Below are 18135 nucleotides of genomic sequence, written 5' to 3' on the forward strand. Positions count from 1 at the left end.
AAATGGCGGCCAATGTGTTAAGATTACATTTTACAAGCTACAACACACTGCGGTGCGATTAATTGTGAGCTATTTTCGAAATAATTAGACTGTGCAGAGAAAGACATCTAAGGGCATACTGAATAGCTTTTTGGTGATGAATTTCACTGTATGTGTTATGTTTGTGTGCGCTAGCAGGTACTACCCTAGAGTTTGAGTGTGCAGACATTGACATTGATATATTCTATATTTAATCACTGTATCCTAAGATATTTGTTACATACAGATTTCATAATTTTAGAAAGGAAAAAATAATATCATAAACAAGAGTTTTTGTATAAGTTTGTAAAACTTTAATAAGAAAGATATACTATACAAATTGTGATAGAATCTTTGTTGTTTGTTTGTGTGTGTCCCTTGTTATTTAATGTAAAGCCAACAAGATACTGTATACTATATACCACACCCACTCGAATCTTAACCGTCATGACAATGTGTTAACTTCTGCTGATCTATAAATCTTGCTGTGATACAGTATTTTGGGGTCTGTTTTGTGTTCTCTTTCCTGTGTCTGTTTATATGTGGAGAGACAGTGCCTCTGTCTTTGTCTGTGTCTTTTGACAAGAAATAAAAAGAGAATTAAGCAAAAATAATTCACTAAGCGAGGTATTCACATTTTCACTGTTGATCTAAATTCTAAAAGGTGGGTTTAATATTATGTTGCACCTTCCACACCAGCCTGGTTCAAGAGGTAAGTGTAGGGTTTATAATCCAAAAGTTCACAGTTCAATGCTCCTAAAGAACAATGTCACTGTCCAGCTCTAAAAGTTCGGTCAAGTATTACGTTCTCTTTGCATCCTCCTTGGCCTGAAAATCGTAGTGTTATAATAGTGATAGATATTATAATATCTCTATATAATCAGTCCACATATTTGTCACTGTATTATATTTGCATATAGAGTGAAATGTATATGCCAGCGGTTCTCAAAGTGGATTCCAGGGACTCTGTGGGTTCCTTTGGGGGATCTAAATTGACCCATACAAGTCTGTAACTCTGACAGTGTACAAATGGAACCCGCCAGGGTTCATTTGGTTCCATTTGTACACTGTCAGAGTTAAGGGGAGACCTTGACATTTGAGAAACACTGGTATATGCAATTCAACCCAACCCAATTCAAATGTATCTGCATTCAAACCATCCTAATGAACAGGAGCAGTCTGAAGTGGGTGCTACAAGGTCTGCACCTCAGGGAGGATTTGGACTTAAGTAAGTGTCTTGCTCAGGGACACTCTGACACATTGCTGAGGCCTGGGGTCGAACCTGGGACTTATTGCTTCCCAGGCGGGCACTCTAACCATTCAGTTATGGCCGCCCCATCATCAGTTGTTCTCTGTAACAGTAAAGGCATTTCAGCGGTTCCCAGCAAAGTGCGGGATAACTAGAAAAAGTGCTCCTCAGAGCACAGGTCTCCGCCAGGTCAGGTAAGTTATTGAGGCCTCCTGGTGGTGCTATAATAGACCAATGTGAAAAGGGTGCCATTTCTTCCTCAGCCTTCCACAACAATCGGACGCAGCGTTCATGATCTGAGGCATTTAAAAAAAAAAAAATGTTTTGCAAAAAATCAACCTGCTGGTGGTGTTATAACAGGCCATTGGGCAACGTGAAAAGGTTGGCATGTCTTCCATTGCCTCTTGTTTAGCAAAGGTCCTGGGGTGATATAAAAGGCTGATGTGAAAAATGCAGGACAGAGGTCTGGCCTTTAGGGAGTGCATGCAACGTTTCACTGGATACCAGTCTGTTCGCCCTCCCGGCCACGTCAGAGCTATGTCAGCGCTTAATAAGCATAAGGCCTGGGGTTCAAGACTGACATTAGTTATGTTTTCACATTTCCACTCCATCTAAATTCTACAAGGTTAAGTATTTAGTTCTCACTTGCATCTTCCTTGCCAGCGCGGTACAAGCAATAAGGTCAGGGGTTCAGTTCTTAATAAGCATAAAGCCTGGAGTAACAGGGTTCAAGAATGACATTAGGTATATTTTCACATTTCCACTCCATCTAAATTCTATAAGGTCAATTATTTAGTTCTCACTTGCAACTTCCATACCAGTGTGGTACAAGTAATAGGGTCAGGGGTTTAATAAACCGAAGGTTCTGGGTTCAAAACTAAAAATGAGTTAGTAAGAAAGATGAGTCTTTCTTCCAGAAAGAAATTAACATGGTGGATGTAATTTACAGTGTTCTGGTGAAGTTTGGGAGTTTGACACCCACAATTTCTTTGTTGTTCGTCTAATAAGAAAAAAGACAATCATGTTTCAAGCAGCAAGTAGCTTAATAAGTTAGGATATTGAGCTAATGATACAGAGGCTGTGGGTTCAAGCCCCACTGAAGATCTTACTTTAAAGATTGATTTCCAGCAGAATATTAACTTCAAAACCAGTTCAGAAAGCATTGTGAGATGTCCTCTCTGTGCTGGCGCAGCGGACTAGTAATGAGGTATGAAGTAGAATACCTTTATTAGGTTTGTTCAAATCTGGCCATGGTCGAGGCGGGGTCTGCTTTGGGTGTGTGGGCAATGCATGCAAGATCATACAGATATTCACTTAAGTAATGACTTAAAGATGAGAAGTCAAGATGTCTTACTTTGCATCAAATCTGTACACCATGTCCATTTGGCATTTTAAGGCTGAAATTGTACCCACGCTAAAGCAAGCCTGATAAAAGTATCAAACATGTAAAAAAATGTTTACAGAACACAGGGAAATATTATATTTCTGTTAAGAAGTTTTGGGGGGAACCCCAGAACCTCGTTGTGGAGTTCCGTGCACCCCCACCGACCCAAAAAAGTATGTCTCAAAACTATCCCCCAAAAAAGTGAGTCACAAAATCAAGGCGAAACACCTGGAAAAAAGTGAGTCCCATCAAGACGAAACAACCGGAGAAAAGTGAGTCCCAAAATCCCGCAAAAAGTAAGTCCCAAAATCAAGGCGAAACACCTGGAAAAAGGTGAGTCCCATCAAGACGAAACACCCAGAGAAAAGTGAGTCCCATCAAGGCGAAACACCCAGAGAAGTTAGTCCCAAAATACCAAAAAATCCCCAAAAAGTGAGTCCCAAAATCAAGGCGGAACACCTGGAAAAAAGTGAGTTCCTTCAAGACGAAACACCCGGAGAAAAGTGAGTCCCATCAAGACGAAACACCCGGAGAAAAGTGAGTCCCATCAAGACGAAACACCCGGAGAAAAGTGAGTCCCATCAAGGCGAAACACCCGGAGGAAAAAAAAACTCATGCAAATGAGGTCCAAGTCAGACCTCTAGAAGGCCACTTCTGTCTGTAATCGAGAGATTCTAGGCTGACTTGGACCTCATTTGCATGAGTTTTTTTTTTCCTGCGGGTGTTTCGCCTTGGTGGGAGTCACTTTTTTCAGGTGTGTTTCGCCTTGATTTTAGAGAGAACTAGATCTCACAATCTTTCAATGTTACATAATAATAATAATAACAACAATAAACTTTATTTTTATAGCACCTTTCATGACAAGGAAATGAATGCAGATCAAAGTGCTTTAGTGCAAAGAGATTGTATACATGATAAAAACAAAACAAAAGCAATCCACAAAAAAAAAATTCTAAACTTCAAAATGAGATAATCTACATAAAAGTGCTTTTGAAGTTGTTCTTCTGGAAATCAGGCTTCAAAGTCAAGAATTGGGTGAGGTTTGAACCCCTTACCTCCTGACCACAAAGTCAATGACCTAACTCAGTGAGCTACTTAGTCCCTGTTTAAAATCAGTTTTCCTTTTGATTAGATAAACAACCAATAACGATACAAAAGAAGAAAAAAAACTTTTAACAACATAATTGTCTACCGTTTGTTGTCCAGATGTTTGAATGGAATGGAAACAATCCTCTGGGTTTTGTATCATTATTTATTTGTAATTTGGAACAAAGAAAAAGCAGTGGCTCAAGTGTTAGAGAGCATACCTAGGGAGCAGGAGATCACAGGTTTGATTCCACAGCTTGACTATTTGTCTCTGACATTTTTTATCTTTTAAATACAAATCTTTCTTTTATCCTGGCACCACATGTTTTCAGATGGGGTCTGTGGCCAAATTTGTATTGATTAGCTTTTTGTTGACAAAAGCTTAAGAACTTCAGTTTGGAGCAGGGTCACCACAGCTCAATGGATAGAGTAAATGCCTTGCAAAGAGATGTCGGAAGTTCAAGTCCCAGCCCCGACAGTATGTTCTGTCAGGTTGTCCTTAATGACCATCAGCCAATAGAAAGTTGAGAGATGAGTGGATGACAAAAACATTCAAGTCAAAATGTAATCTTCAAAGATAATAATTAGTAGCAATGTCCCCTAAACTCATGGTGATGGATATAGTGACATCATTATTTCTCAACCACAGGAAGCAATGTTTTTGTTTGTCTCAGACCAAGGACCACAATTAATGGAAATAGGTCACATGACTTATTGTTTTAACCCATTAAAATCTGAGGCTGATTCTACAAATGTCTTCTATATCCTCAGTTTTCTGAAAAACGTATGTTGCTATATCATGGTTCTCAAACTTCATGGCAGGGTTGCCAACATTGGAATTGGACTACAGAATTCAGGAGATTTCTTTTTTTGGGGGCGCGCGGAACGCCACAACGGGGATCTGTCATTTCCTGTGTTCTGGTTAATTTTGGGAGTTTGATACCAAATCCAGGAGGAATTCAGGAGAAAGGCCAATCCAGGAGCATGGCAGGAGATGGGGTCAAAATCCAGGAGACTCCTGCCAAATCCAGGAGTGTTGGCAAGCCTGGTCTCCATCAGTGGTTCCCAAACTTTTTAGCTCGTGACCCAAAAGAGAAATAAGACGTTTGCCCGGGACCCAAACTAACGAAAACAGCAGATCTACAGTACAAGCTTATAGCTATTTTCACTAGACATTTGTTTTCAAATGTATGGGGTTTCTTAGATTTTTCTTTTTTTTTTTACTTTTTTTATTCATGAAAATCTTTTGGGAATGTTTTTTGAAAATGTTTTGAAATAATAATTAAAAACGACCCACAAATGGGTCGTGACTTATTGTTTGGGAAACAGTGGTCTACATGATCCAAAAACAAACCTTCCTGCTACTGTGATAGTCATCCTTGACTGGGCTGTCCTAAATGTTTGACCCTTGTTCTTATGAAACTGGATCTCACTCTCACCAAGGACCAGCTGGCTGCACCGAGGATCTCATCTGGCCTGGAGGACGCAAGCATCCTTCACCTCCTCATTCCACCTTTCAGCCATGTTCACCTTAGATCAGGGGTCTTCAACAGGGGGTCCGGGACCCCTAGGGGGTCCTCAGAGTTACTACAGGGGGGCCGCCAAATCTTTGTGTGATAGGAACCTTAATCTTTCTCTTTTTATGCACTTGAACCCTAGCGTCCATATTTTGGAGAATTTTAGCCAAAAATAGCAGATCTACAAGCTCACAACGCCTCGAGTTGAGAGGCGTTGTGAGCTTGTAGATCGGCTATTTTCGGCAAAGAGGTTTGGTGTAGAGGGGAAAAGGTGCAGACAAGATATAGTGAAAGGTCTGAAAGTTTATTAAGTAGCATATGACGGTTCAAGTGGTTAAATATTACAAAACAAATTGATATGAATCCAAAATACACTGATCATTGTGCTGTCAAATGATCAAACTGGAATCTATGAAAATGTTGTGGGGGTCCCTGCTTCATCTCTCTATCAACTAAGGGGTCCTTGGCCTGAAAACGTTGAAGACCCCTGGTTTAGATGTCTTGAATGATGCATGGACGGCAGCCAGCCAGAGAGCTTCAGCACACCAACTAATTTAGGTTACAAAACATTTGCATATTCAGAACAACATTATTAGATCCATGCTAAATGCACCACCCACAGCATGCTGTACGTAGGTGGAGACCATAGTAAAACAAATGAATTTTAATTTCATTATGGAACAATCTGCCATTTAGCAGCAAACAAAGCCAATCGAAGGACAGGCTCTGTGGGAAGAACTATGAAGAACGATGAAGTAATAAGTGCAATTCATGGGTAAACAGTCTTTGTTTTCACTGATTTAGTTAAGTGTTTATATGTTTATTTTAGCTATTTATTTCCATGTTTGTCTTACACAAAGGACATCATTGTTTCATAAAAAAATAAGTTCTCCTATCATATCTTGTCTCTTTGAATCCTAATACGATAGATCAATCATTCTGACTGGGGTGTAGAAAGGCCTTGTTGGCTTATTATTATTGCAAGCTTAATAGGCATCACATTAAAACAACATATCTTTAACCACATGCTTGTTGGAGCTCATTTGAAATCCTCAAGGAGGAGTATTCTGTCCTCACAGTTCCTTTATTATGTTTATTCACTTTCAGCATGATCACAGCTGTTGGTGCCATTAAAAACACTGAATTATGTTGCTGATTACAATATAAAACGTCAAATCAAAAAAATGCTTTTGCCTATCTAAAAGTCCAATAACCTAAAAACACAAATCTAAAATCCACTATCATTTAAGAGTCTGCACATGTATTGGTCATCACAGTGCTGACAGGCCACATCCATTCTCTCTCAGAAACCTGTTGAAATGTCTCACACACTCTTCTCCTCCAGGCACAGCCCTCCGCCGCCCCATGCATAATACCATACATGGGCAACTGGCGGCCCGGGGGCCACATGCGGCCCCCACCTTCACTTAATGCGGCCCGCAGGTTAATACCGGAATACTGATATATTATTGATTTCAGCTGTTACAATTCCAAACATGACCTGCTTTAATTCCGTCAGTCTATATTAGTAGCTTAATGACTAGTATAGTAGTATTAAAATGTATTTTTTTTTTATGTCCAATGTATTTGTATTTTACTAAATGCGTTTAAATTAAATCAAAATGTTACATTTCAGGATTCCAATTAAGAAATAACAAAACATTATTCAGGATTCCAATTCAAAAGAAGCAAAAATAGCCGATCTACAAGCTCAAAACGCATCGCAGCGCGATGCGTTTTGAGCTTGTAGATCTGCTATTTTTGCTTCTATTGTATGCAATACTAGAATGACAAATGTGGCCCTCTGGAGGGAAGGTGGAAATATAGTGGCCCTCACCATCATCAAAGTTGCCCACCCCTGCATAATACGCTAATGTGTCAAATCAAATCTAAAAAAAGTACCCTCGGGCCACATGTTCAAGTGGAGCTCTCTTTTCTAGTTAAATATATATATATATATATATATATATATATATATATATATATATACACACACACACACACACACACACACACACACACACACACACACACACACACACCACAAGCACAGCACTGCTATGAGGTCAAGGATTTGCATAAGAGTATCAGTCTCTGATAGCAATGTGTTTAATAATTCAGAGCATATCCAAGATGTGTTATGAGGCTATTATCCTTTGGGAGATCTAGAAGGACAGAGGCAGCCTGGAGAAGCAGTGAAGATGCTTTCAGCACAGGGGGGAAAAAACGAGAGAAGAAAAAATCAATGATTTGAGTAGTGACTAATATCCCCCCTCCCTCTCCAGTGCCCATACTGATGTGGTTGTTATACATCATCCTGTGCATTGAAGGACTATTATTATTATTTAGTGTACAAATGGAATGTGTTCTCTTTCTGTCAGTGTCAGGTGGGGAGCCAAGGTAGATTCTGTGTTCATGTAGCAGACCCACTGTGCCGTGAGCAAAATAAACGCAATGCAAATGCTCGTTTACAATCAGATGTATTCAATTTGGGCGCGGCCAAGCATGTTTGATCACATGTGTGGTGAAATGACTCTCCAGCACAGTGGTTCTCAACCTGTGGGTCGGGGTCCCCAAATTATTCTGGGGGGTCCCCAGATTATTAACTTAATGTGCAACATTGTTTTCTCACTCAACAGTAAACAAACCAACATAAAGTTTCAAATGTATAGAGTATTTGCACATTTCTAAAGTGACATTTTAAGGACTTTTTAATACCTCTAAAATGACAAATTAAACATTAGCCAAATTGTCAAATATTAGAGGCAGAAATTGTGAAAATAGCAGATCTACATGCTCCCAACGCCTTGCGTTGCGATGGCCACAGTGTGAATATGGTGGTACCCAGGGAAGAAGAAACAAGAGGACACACTGTTATCATCAAATATGAGTTTATTCCTTTTTTATAAATCATTCTTACAAAATTGGCATTTCTCTATTTCATTTGTGACCTCTATAAAAGTCTTCTGTTAATTACAAGGTAGGGGGGAGGAGAAGGCATCAGGACAGCCGGGCTTGACTGAGCAAATAAAAAAAAGTCCTCTCTCAACAGAACAACCTGCTGATTGGTTTACGTGATAGTCAGTCACGGATAAATAATCCCAAAAACAGGAAGTGGTCATGCATCGTCGTCTTAGCAACAGTGTCCAAAATACTGATGGGGGGGCGGGGTTAAAACAGGATGGAATCTGGGATACATCCAGTGTATGAGGACATGGGCGGGTAAAGCTTCATTTATATTCATTAGTACAGCGGTGTGCCGAAAAATAACAGATTCTCAAGCTGACTGCGAAGCCTCGTAAACTTGAAAATCTGTTATTTCTGGCAAGCAGCACCGTTGGAATATAAATTCAGCTTCAAACCCCAAAGGTGGTGCTGCTGCTGAATTTAATATCTATGTCTGTATATGGCAGACAGTGATAGTGTATGGAGAACTCAAACGCTGACAAAAAAAAGGCACAAATTAAGGACAGACAAGTACAGCATCCTGCACACACTGCCACTGCCATTAAAACAAACGGCTGGCACATTGTGACAAAACCTTCTGACAGCTGTGTTAAGCATAGGATTATGCCTGATTTATAGCTAGCTGTGCCCTAGTGTCTCACACTGAAAATAGCAATAAATCAGGCTTTATGGTTTAAATTAGCAAATTTGCATGTTTCCTTTCATCAAATGTCCAGCTGTAACAGCAGGACTATAGCGCAGGTTCTCTGCACAGACCAGGTTAAAACAGAATCCATTGCATTTAACCACTTAAACCCTCCACTTGGCTGCCAGGAGTACCTCATGGCTCTAAACTAGTGACTGTTCTGTTTTCGCTCAACATTAAATATCTTCGCTGAAAATCTACAAGCTCACAATGCGTCGCATTTTGAGCTTGTAGATCTTCCTGCAAGGGTTTCCCCCACAGTAGGGATGCTGGGGATTCAAGTGGTTAATGTAAGCGTTGGAACTTTGGATGGCGTGCAGTGTTACCATTTGCAAGATAAAAGTAGTTCCCCAATAGTTAAGTCATTTGAACTGGAAACAAGACATTACTGTCACTGTCGCAGAGCCATTATTGTGTGGATGGGGAAAGAGATTACAGCAGAGAAGAGAAAATGTTTTCCATCTGGTTCAGGGGACGCAGCTGCATATTATTTTTCACGTCTCCGTTGGCAGCGACCGATAGTCCTCATTGGACTTCACTATTTGCCTCATATATCAGCCAAGATGATACACAGGCTCCTTCCAATTCTAGAGTCATTGGTCTATATCATCTATTCTTTGCTTTCTGTACCAACGTTTTTCTTTGCTATATGTCCGGAAATCCATTTCTTAGACGATCCCATACAAGCAGAATTCGTGAGAATGAGCGATGTTTTCGAAAGACACCGAGGCAGAAAGAAAGAAATAATAATATAAAAGGTATATTGGCGTCAGTGGAGGAATGAAAACATGTACCTGTTGTACGAAATCAAATCACCCTTTTCCCCTCATAAAATTTCCCTCAGCAACACACACTGTAAAAAGTCTTATGGTTTCAGTCACCCTGAAGTCTGCATACTGTAGTCTGGTTTTGTTTGCCTGTGAAAATAAATATATGCTTATATACAATGCTGCGAGTTCCAGGGTATTTGAAATGTCTGGTATTGTGAAATTGTCGCATAAAAGCTGGGAAGAGGTTGGAGGAAAGGGCGGGTTGGGGGGGTCTGCTCTCGAGATGATCAACAACAATTCAAGCAATCAGAGATATAAAAGGTTCGACATGAATTCAAACAATATGTTCCGCTGAACACTTAATGGGGACCAGATGTGACTGTGTGTGTGTGTGTGTGTGTGTGTGTGTGTGTGTGTGTGTGTGTGTGTGTGTGCGTGTGTGTGTGTCTGTGTGTGTGTGTGCGAGCACGCGCATATGTTTGTTCCACAATCACCGAGATGAATGCTTTCTGCTGAGAGATACAAGCCTTGGTGCAACTCCACATCAGATAAAAACATAAATCTCTCCTGGCAAGCAAATCATACTCCGAACTCATGGGCCAATGTGCAAGTACATTACAAGAAAGTGAATAAAAACATGATATGCAAAACATGTACAGAGTAGGAAAAATAACATTGTTAGAGGCTTGCCAGGTCTTCTGTGATATGCCATTAGGTAAGCTGAAAGCATTTGCGTTGTAGAATTACATGTTTGGATATGATACACACATGAGACAAGACAAGAAGGAATGATAGTGTAATGTCACCAGCTCCTAGGCGGTGTTAAGGCCTACACCTCAGTCAGACACAGACCCACTCACATCACATCAAAACACCATGAAAAATAAAATGTAAAACATGAGCACATTATTAATGGCAATGGTTGGGTGACACATAGCTGTTAGCAGAGGGACACCGCTGCTTTGGCTCAGACATAATTCATAAGCCTTACTCCCAATGTACAACATTGTTGTTTAAAAAACAAAAAAACAAACAGCAGATCTACAAGCTCACAATGTGTTGCATCACAACACGTTGTGAGCTTGCTGATCGGCTATTTTCAGCATGCAACACCGTCGTACGACAAAGAACACATCATAAGGCTTCAGAGAAGTTCAGACCCTTTGCGACAGAAAGGCCAGTAAAAAGCTCTCATTGGTGTGTCTGGTAGAGTGGGCTGCTTGAGGTCTGGCATGAAAACTGCATATCGCCGCTGTCGGATGGAAACCTTGTATGTCCAAAACTGTCTCTTTTCAGGAAATGGAAAAAAATAACCTGCGTTCCGATGGCTCCAATGTAGTTATTATTTAGTCACAAGCTCTTGTTTTATTTGTTCAGTATTTCTAAAACTCACAAACACACTTTCACTTAAAAAAAAGCTCACACCGTGTTGCAGCAGATCTGCAATTTTTGCTACTTTTGCGTGACAACGTAGAATGATGAAGCAGAGCATTCATTTAAGAAATGGCATAAAAGGCTCAAATATGGAGATACAAGGTTTTCTGCTCGACAGCGGCAATATAGCCCTAATGACAGTTACATTACAGTACAGCAGTAAGGCCATTTTCTTTTCAAATAGCCGCTCCCTTCAAATGGATCAATTGAGAGACAAGCCAGCAAGCTCATTTTCCAATTTGACCCCTTTTCCAATATAGCAGTGGCTTATCATGTGGAGGGACATACGTAATGGACAAAGGATGGCCACTGTCTCTACAACGAATACAGCTAGTTGGGGCGGGAAAGGCGTTTGGAACATCTTTCTAGCCAAGGTTAGCGTTAGCTAATGGACTTACGGTCAAAGGTCACTGCTTCCACGACCGAACAGCCCATAACGTGAGTCAGTCTCATCAAATATTTGTTCCCTGGGAATAAAGCAGCCCTCCAAAATTAAATAGCTTCATCTAAGCGAATGCCCAAACGTATTTCCCCCCGATAAAATGATGAAGAAAGCGTTTTGGCATTTGAATGAATCTGAGGCCTTGTGATATGTCACTAAAAAAGACACTATCTTGTCACGTAGAAGGGGAGAAGAGCCACGGTGCCCTGGAAACTGGAATATTCCAAGGGATTTCTTCAAGATAGGATCTAGTCACTCAACCTGACATTGGCAATGTACAATAATGTGCAATAAGTGATTTTAAAGGCAGCCCATAATGTCAATGTTCTAGTCTAGAGTATGGCACTGATGCGTTGAAAATTAAAAATCTTGTGAAATAACGCCGGCCACTAACGACCCGTTATGGTTTAAATTGAACCATTTACTGCTGCGAGGGGCGGCACTCTGAAGGCCATGCAGAGGGGAGTAAACGGACAAAATGAGTTTGGTTTAGAATGCATCGTTCTGCTCCATTTCTTCAAGAAATGTTCATTTCGTTCATTCAAACTGAGGGAAAAGTACGTACGAGTTTATGGTTGGATGAGCCAACTCTTCAAGCCTCTGCACAGGCAGGCACGCGCACACGCACACACGCACACACACACACACACACACACACACACACACACTAAAATGTTAAAGTAGAAAGTTTGGGGGAGAAAATAAAAGATGATAAAAGTTTAAAAAAAAAGAAAAAGCACAACCGCTGTTCACAGTTTATGGGGCGGAAATGAGATGTAAAATCAGATATGTTTTTTTTCTTCTTAGTGATAACAGATAAGCAGACAGACCAAATATAAAAGCTGCTGTCAGCACATCAGGGAATGGGCCACAGATAGACAGACAGACAGGCAGACAGACAGGATGTTTTGAGACTGGCTCAAGGCTGCGAGTTGATGGCTGACAATATCAGGAAATGATGGTTTACTGTAGAAAACCCTTCCCAGCACAGCACACAACAATCATAAAGCCGACAGTGCAGTTTGCTTTTTCCCCGCACTGAAATACCAAACGGCAGAGTTTCTGATCCCAAACTAGTGAGAGGATAAGGGTTTGGGGGTCGTTTCCACAACAATGGCAAAAGACGGATGGATAAATAAAACGACAAAAGAATGGGGTTTCCCAGGGCGTAGAGCAAGGCTTGGTAGTGAGTCAGCGCTTAAGTCCAGTCACGGATCCTGATATGGAATTGGGAGGCGGGCGACGGTGGTTTAGGGGATGAAGGAGGAGTGGGGGGAGGAGGAGTTGCATTGAGTCAATGCCCAGGTCAGTCCCAGGTCAGTAGGGTTGGGGTTTTGTGTGGCTGGTTGCGTTCCCAGATACCTCCCCTCTTCTACCGTCTTGTACATGTGCCTAGAAAGTAGGAAGGTCTCTGATATCCTTTGTTCATTTTTGTGGCATCCATAGAAAAAAAAAATATTTTATCCAAGAGTTCTCATCGTCAGTAGTGTGTGCTGCGTATTTGCACGTTGTGGACGCGGTACTGTTTGGCATGTCCATCTGTTAATATGACCATCTCTTTGTCTGTGTGTGTGTGTGTGTTTGTGTTGTGTTGTGTTTGTTTCATATCCAGACACCATCTGCTTGCTTTCCTTGTTTTAGTTAAAACATTTTACCCCCCTTCCCTCGGTCAATTCTTGGCAGCAGCAGCGGCATTGTGGTCATTGGCAATGTGCTGAGTGGAAGACAGAGCTGTAGCGCCCCCTATCTGTCCTGCCGTGGTCCTACGAGTTTTTCTGCTCTCAACCGAGTCTCTTTCTCGCGCCTCCCCCGGCACAGGGTCCCCCCCTAGGGGGCGCCAGTCCTGTCAGAGCCTCTCGATGTCCCTGTATTTCTTGCGGAGGATGGAGACCTGGTCTTTAAACAGAACAGGGTCCAGCCTCATCTGGGAGTGGACCAGGGGCATGGCGCCAAACCAGCTGGCGAACTTGTTCATGCAGGTCTGCCGCTGGGCGAAGTGGTCGGGGTCGGCCCATCGGGACGCTCTCGACGACTGTCAGGAAAGAACGGGAGAAAGGAAGCGTCAGCATACATCACCGATATGATATAGAACAGTGGTCTTCAACCCTTTTCACATAATGTCCATTATTTATTCGGCATTCGAGCCACGGACCACCATTTGATGAGATTTTATCCTCTCAGCCCCAAGTTTTCGAATATTTTGTTGTCGTCGGATACCATAGGAGAGTTGACAGGCAAAACGTTACTCAAAATAACAATTCTTCCAGATTCTCTAATTGTGTAGACTTCAGTAATGCATATGTTCAGTTTAACAATAATTTTACTCTTGAGAGCGTAAAATGAAACCAAGTGGTTTCATTTTACGCTCTCAAGAGTTAAAGATCTATAAGGGTTCATTTGGTTACCAACTCTCCATCGTTTAGCTGTAGACCACCTGGAACCCCCATAGGGACCACTGGTTTAGAACAGCAACTACCAACAATCAGGTTAAGATACAACATATCCACTGGATAATGAAGATTGACATGTTGTGAAACACCATGGATTGGATCAGAGCTTGTGCTGCATGTAGCGGTGTCTAAAGGAACAGCCATGGGAAAACCAAGCTTGACATAACTATGTCATCTCTTACAATTCATTGGCTTGATCAAAGCCTATTTTTGACGGAGCTTAACTAGACCTTCAGATAATTAACCTCAACAGAGCAACCACTTTATAAAGACTGAGAGATTACCAGCCTGTGTAATTATATTTCTCTAATGTGTGCGATTGTTCTGTTTTATTCATGAGAGCAGCCATGTTTTCAGAGCTTTAATTCGTGGCTTTTATCCGATGCCAAGGAGCTATTGCATCGGAAGGCCACCAAACACAGGTGCCTTTTCATGGAAGTGGTGAGAACCTTTGCATGCAACATTAACACATCGGCTGCCCAGGATTAATCGAGATTTAATCGGCAGGTGCCCATGGTGGCAACCTGCCATTTTAGCTATTTTGGTAGCTCAATGGAAAAAAGTAATCCGAGTAAATGTAATCCGAGTATGTCCTGTTTATTTTCACGATAGTATCTTCTTTCACTCAGGACAGAAAACGAACAATCGCGGGCCTCATTGCTTTTGTAGCGGCCGGTAGAGAAGGCCGCGTTTTAAACATGAACGTGATTTAAAGGTTCGATTAGAAGATAAATGCACTTTTGTGCAGCAGGGGTTACACGGATGCTGCACGTTTATGAGGGAACAGGATGTGCCGGTCACGTGATACCCCGTTGCATTTTGGGAGTGTTTTTCTTCACCGTGGTACCCTGATTCAGTAGCTACAGATTAATTAATAAGGATTAAAAATGAAAAAAAAAAAAGAAGCTATGATCGTCTTTTTCCGATTTCATACCATTTTCTTGATACATTCAGATAGTAGAGCAGAGGAGGAAAGGATAGCAAGGCAGGGAAGAGAGGATGGCATACAAAACGGGGGACAGCGCAATTACACGCTTGATGTTCTTAGTCACTTAATCCCTATAGGCCTATACTTCAGTGAGTCCCCCAGGGGTCTATACTTGGTCACATCCTTTTTTCCCCCCTCCACACCAATTTCTCTTCGCCCCCAAAATTGCTGATCTACAAGAACACAATGCATCGTGTTGTAACGTCTTGTGAGCTTGTAGATCAGCTATTTTAATAGAATTTAGAAGCCATTATGACATAGCCAGAATACACTCGGGAAAGCCAATACCCTGGTTAATACGACAAACCGTTATTTTATTTAGTGTACAGTAGATTGTTGGACCAACTTTGCTTGTTCTTGGTAGAAGAGGCCACCTACTGTACAGAAGACTAAACCACTTAAAGCTATACTGTGTAAGTTGCTCAACTAGTGGTCAGAGCTGTATAGCAAACCGCGGTCGCGTCCGCGTCTTTCGGCCGTTTTTCGCCGCGGACCGGGCCTCACAACCCCGCGTCTGCCTCCACTACCTGAGAAGTCAGCAAGATGCGCCTGTGATTGGCCGGTAGTGTACCATGTGTTTATGATCGGCGATATGATTGGCCAACGTGTACACATGATGCAGATGACGTCATTTTGCAGCGAAATTCTCCCCCCCTCACGGCTCATAGAAAACATATTAAGAGAAGGCTTTAGAAGCTGAAATTAACAGAGTGGGGGTTCTAAAACTTTAGCGATTTAACAGTTAGGACAATTTTAAGATTTGTTTTATAAAAAATCAAACCTCGGTTCGAAGTGAAGCGGTGGACAGATAAAACCTCTATTCTGAATGTATTTGGAGAGCCGGTATGACAGTTGGTATAATAGCCTATTCATTCTGGCCTGGAGTGACCATATATGGACATAAGGTAACATACATTGTGTTTTTGAAAAACCCTGTTCATTCTGGACTGATATCACCATATATGGTAATTAAACGGACATTCTGTTTTTGAAAAAGCCTGTTCATTCTGGACTGAAATGACCATATATGGGCGTGATACACACAAAGCCATTCATTGGAAGCGGTTTTCACCGCTTCAAAAAAGTTACATTGTATAACTTTAAGCCCTAAACCCCGTCATATGATGAATAGATTATATGGTTTATTTTTAATGTTTGGGAACATTTCTTAAAGGTTTTTAATATTTTGCCCACAATGACATGTCCAAAACGGGGATGCCAGATTGAAAGCGCTTAAAATGTAATCTTTAACAATTACAGCAGGGGTCTTCAACAGGGGGTCCGGGACCCCTAGGGGGTCCTCAGAGTTACTCCAAATCTTTGTGTGATAAGAACCTTTTTTTCTACTCTACCACTTAAACCCTATTATGTGTGGAACATTAGCCAAGAATAACCAATCTACAAGAATAGCCGATCTACAAGCTCACAACGCCTCGCGAGATCTGCTATTCTTGTCAAAGAGATTTGGTGTAGAGGGAAACAAGAGCAGTCAGACTAAGTATTGATGTGGTTAAATGTCTAAACATACACATTAGACTATTGTATACAATATGTAGTGGGGGTCCCTGCTTCATCTCTCTCTCTCAGCTAAGGCCTTGGCCTGGAAACGTTGAAGACCCCTGAACTACAGTGCATAATGTTGGTTAATTGTAACTACCTGTCCCATCATGGTCTCCTTGTACTGTTTCTTCTGGGTGACCTTGATGGGTGGCAGCTTGGTGACAGCAGAGACCAGGAAGTTCATGAGGATGTCCTCACAGTTGGCCAGCTGGTCCACCATGCTCTTCAGACTGCTGGGCAGGAAGTTGGTGTACAGGAAGTGGTAATACCTGCATGCACGGGGAGGGAGCGGAGTTCATTAGGGAGTTTAAGCAAAGACGTTTTTTCAGGACGGCTCCGCTAGGCGGAAGTACAGCTGCTATGTCAAAATCGTTAAGCAAACAGCCATCTGTGATGGGTTCCCACCCCTTTTACGGAACTCTTTGGTTCCCATGGTTTATCTATCGAGCACTGATCCATTTCCGGTTACCGCAGTGGAAAAAAAACCCAACAAAATAAGTAACAAAAACTAGAATTTACAAAAATAAAACGTAGTTTTTAATATAATGCTTTGCAAAAAAAAAAAAAAGATACGAAACTGTATTGTGTGCTTACAAAACTCTCTAAAACAAACAAAGCATAGAGAAAATGTCATTAGTTACAGTATTTGTCAAAAATGTCAAAAATGTTACAACCTTTACATAATTATAATATGATGATATTACAATTGGAAAAAAATGAATAAAGAGAGAGAGGAATGGGGAGGAGAGGAGGAAGGAAGGAAGGGAGTGGGACATGGGAGGGAAAAGGAATAAAGCAAGAGAAAACGAGAGGAAGGAAGGGAGGAGGGAGGGAGGGAGGGAGTGGAAGGGAAAGAGGAGGCGGAGAGAGAGAGAGAGAGAGAGAGAGAGAGAGAGAGAGAGAGAGAGGAGGCTCAGGTTAGATGGCTAATAATAAACAACGATACACCTGAGAATCCTCCTCAGAGGATTCCACAGCCACAGCCCCCTGAGAGGGTGCATCTCAAACCTTTTCATGTAAAGGACCCCTAAATTAATATTATTTGGCTGCGGACCCCCACCTGAAAATAATTTGTGCTTAAAATGTTTCAGAAATATTCTAAAGTTTCTCTTTTTTATGCGCGTGACATCATCACCATACCCGGAAGTGATGCGGGAACGCCTACTGAGTGGTAAAACTACTTACATACATCCATGCATCCAAAAGTCCTATCTGATTGCATTAAACAACATGAAACAACGTTAAACTCACTTTGCCATTCACATTATGGTTGCGCATACACTCTATAGGGTTGAAGTGGTTAAACTGATTTTGATGATATATTAAAACTTTTTTTGTGTGTGAATTTCTACCAGTCTGTGTGGTTGAGTTAATATAATATAACTAACACAACTACAGCGGTCTCCCTGCTCCTTGATTGACACATTTCAATCCTGTGGTAGAGCATGACCACTACAGGTTGACAAGAGGTATTGCATAATAGCTCAAACAAGGAAATAACTCGCCTTCCTTAAAGTGCTCTCCATTAGATCAACCGTAAAAGTGTGGCGAACCCGGCATCAGATCTCAGGTAGGTTGAAAGTTA

The 18135-nt window shown here is 41.4% G+C and overlaps 1 protein-coding gene across 1 annotated transcript in view; it reads right to left on the reverse strand.

The window, feature by feature from the left end:
* Nucleotides 1–8185: 8185 nt before the first annotated feature.
* Nucleotides 8186–18135, reverse strand: part of ext1b (exostosin glycosyltransferase 1b) — a 177472-nt gene continuing 167522 nt past the window's right edge. The window contains exons 11-12 of the mRNA XM_080734699.1: nucleotides 16648–16819; nucleotides 8186–13584 (exon numbers count right to left, since the gene is read on the reverse strand). Coding sequence (XP_080590825.1) covers nucleotides 13399–13584; nucleotides 16648–16819 — 358 coding nt within the window. The 3' untranslated portion in view covers nucleotides 8186–13398. The remainder of the gene's footprint in view (nucleotides 13585–16647; nucleotides 16820–18135) is intronic.

The sequence above is a fragment of the Nannobrachium achirus genome (assembly GCF_963921795.1).
Source record: "Nannobrachium achirus genome assembly, chromosome: 10".
Lineage (NCBI taxonomy): Eukaryota > Metazoa > Chordata > Actinopteri > Myctophiformes > Myctophidae > Nannobrachium > Nannobrachium achirus.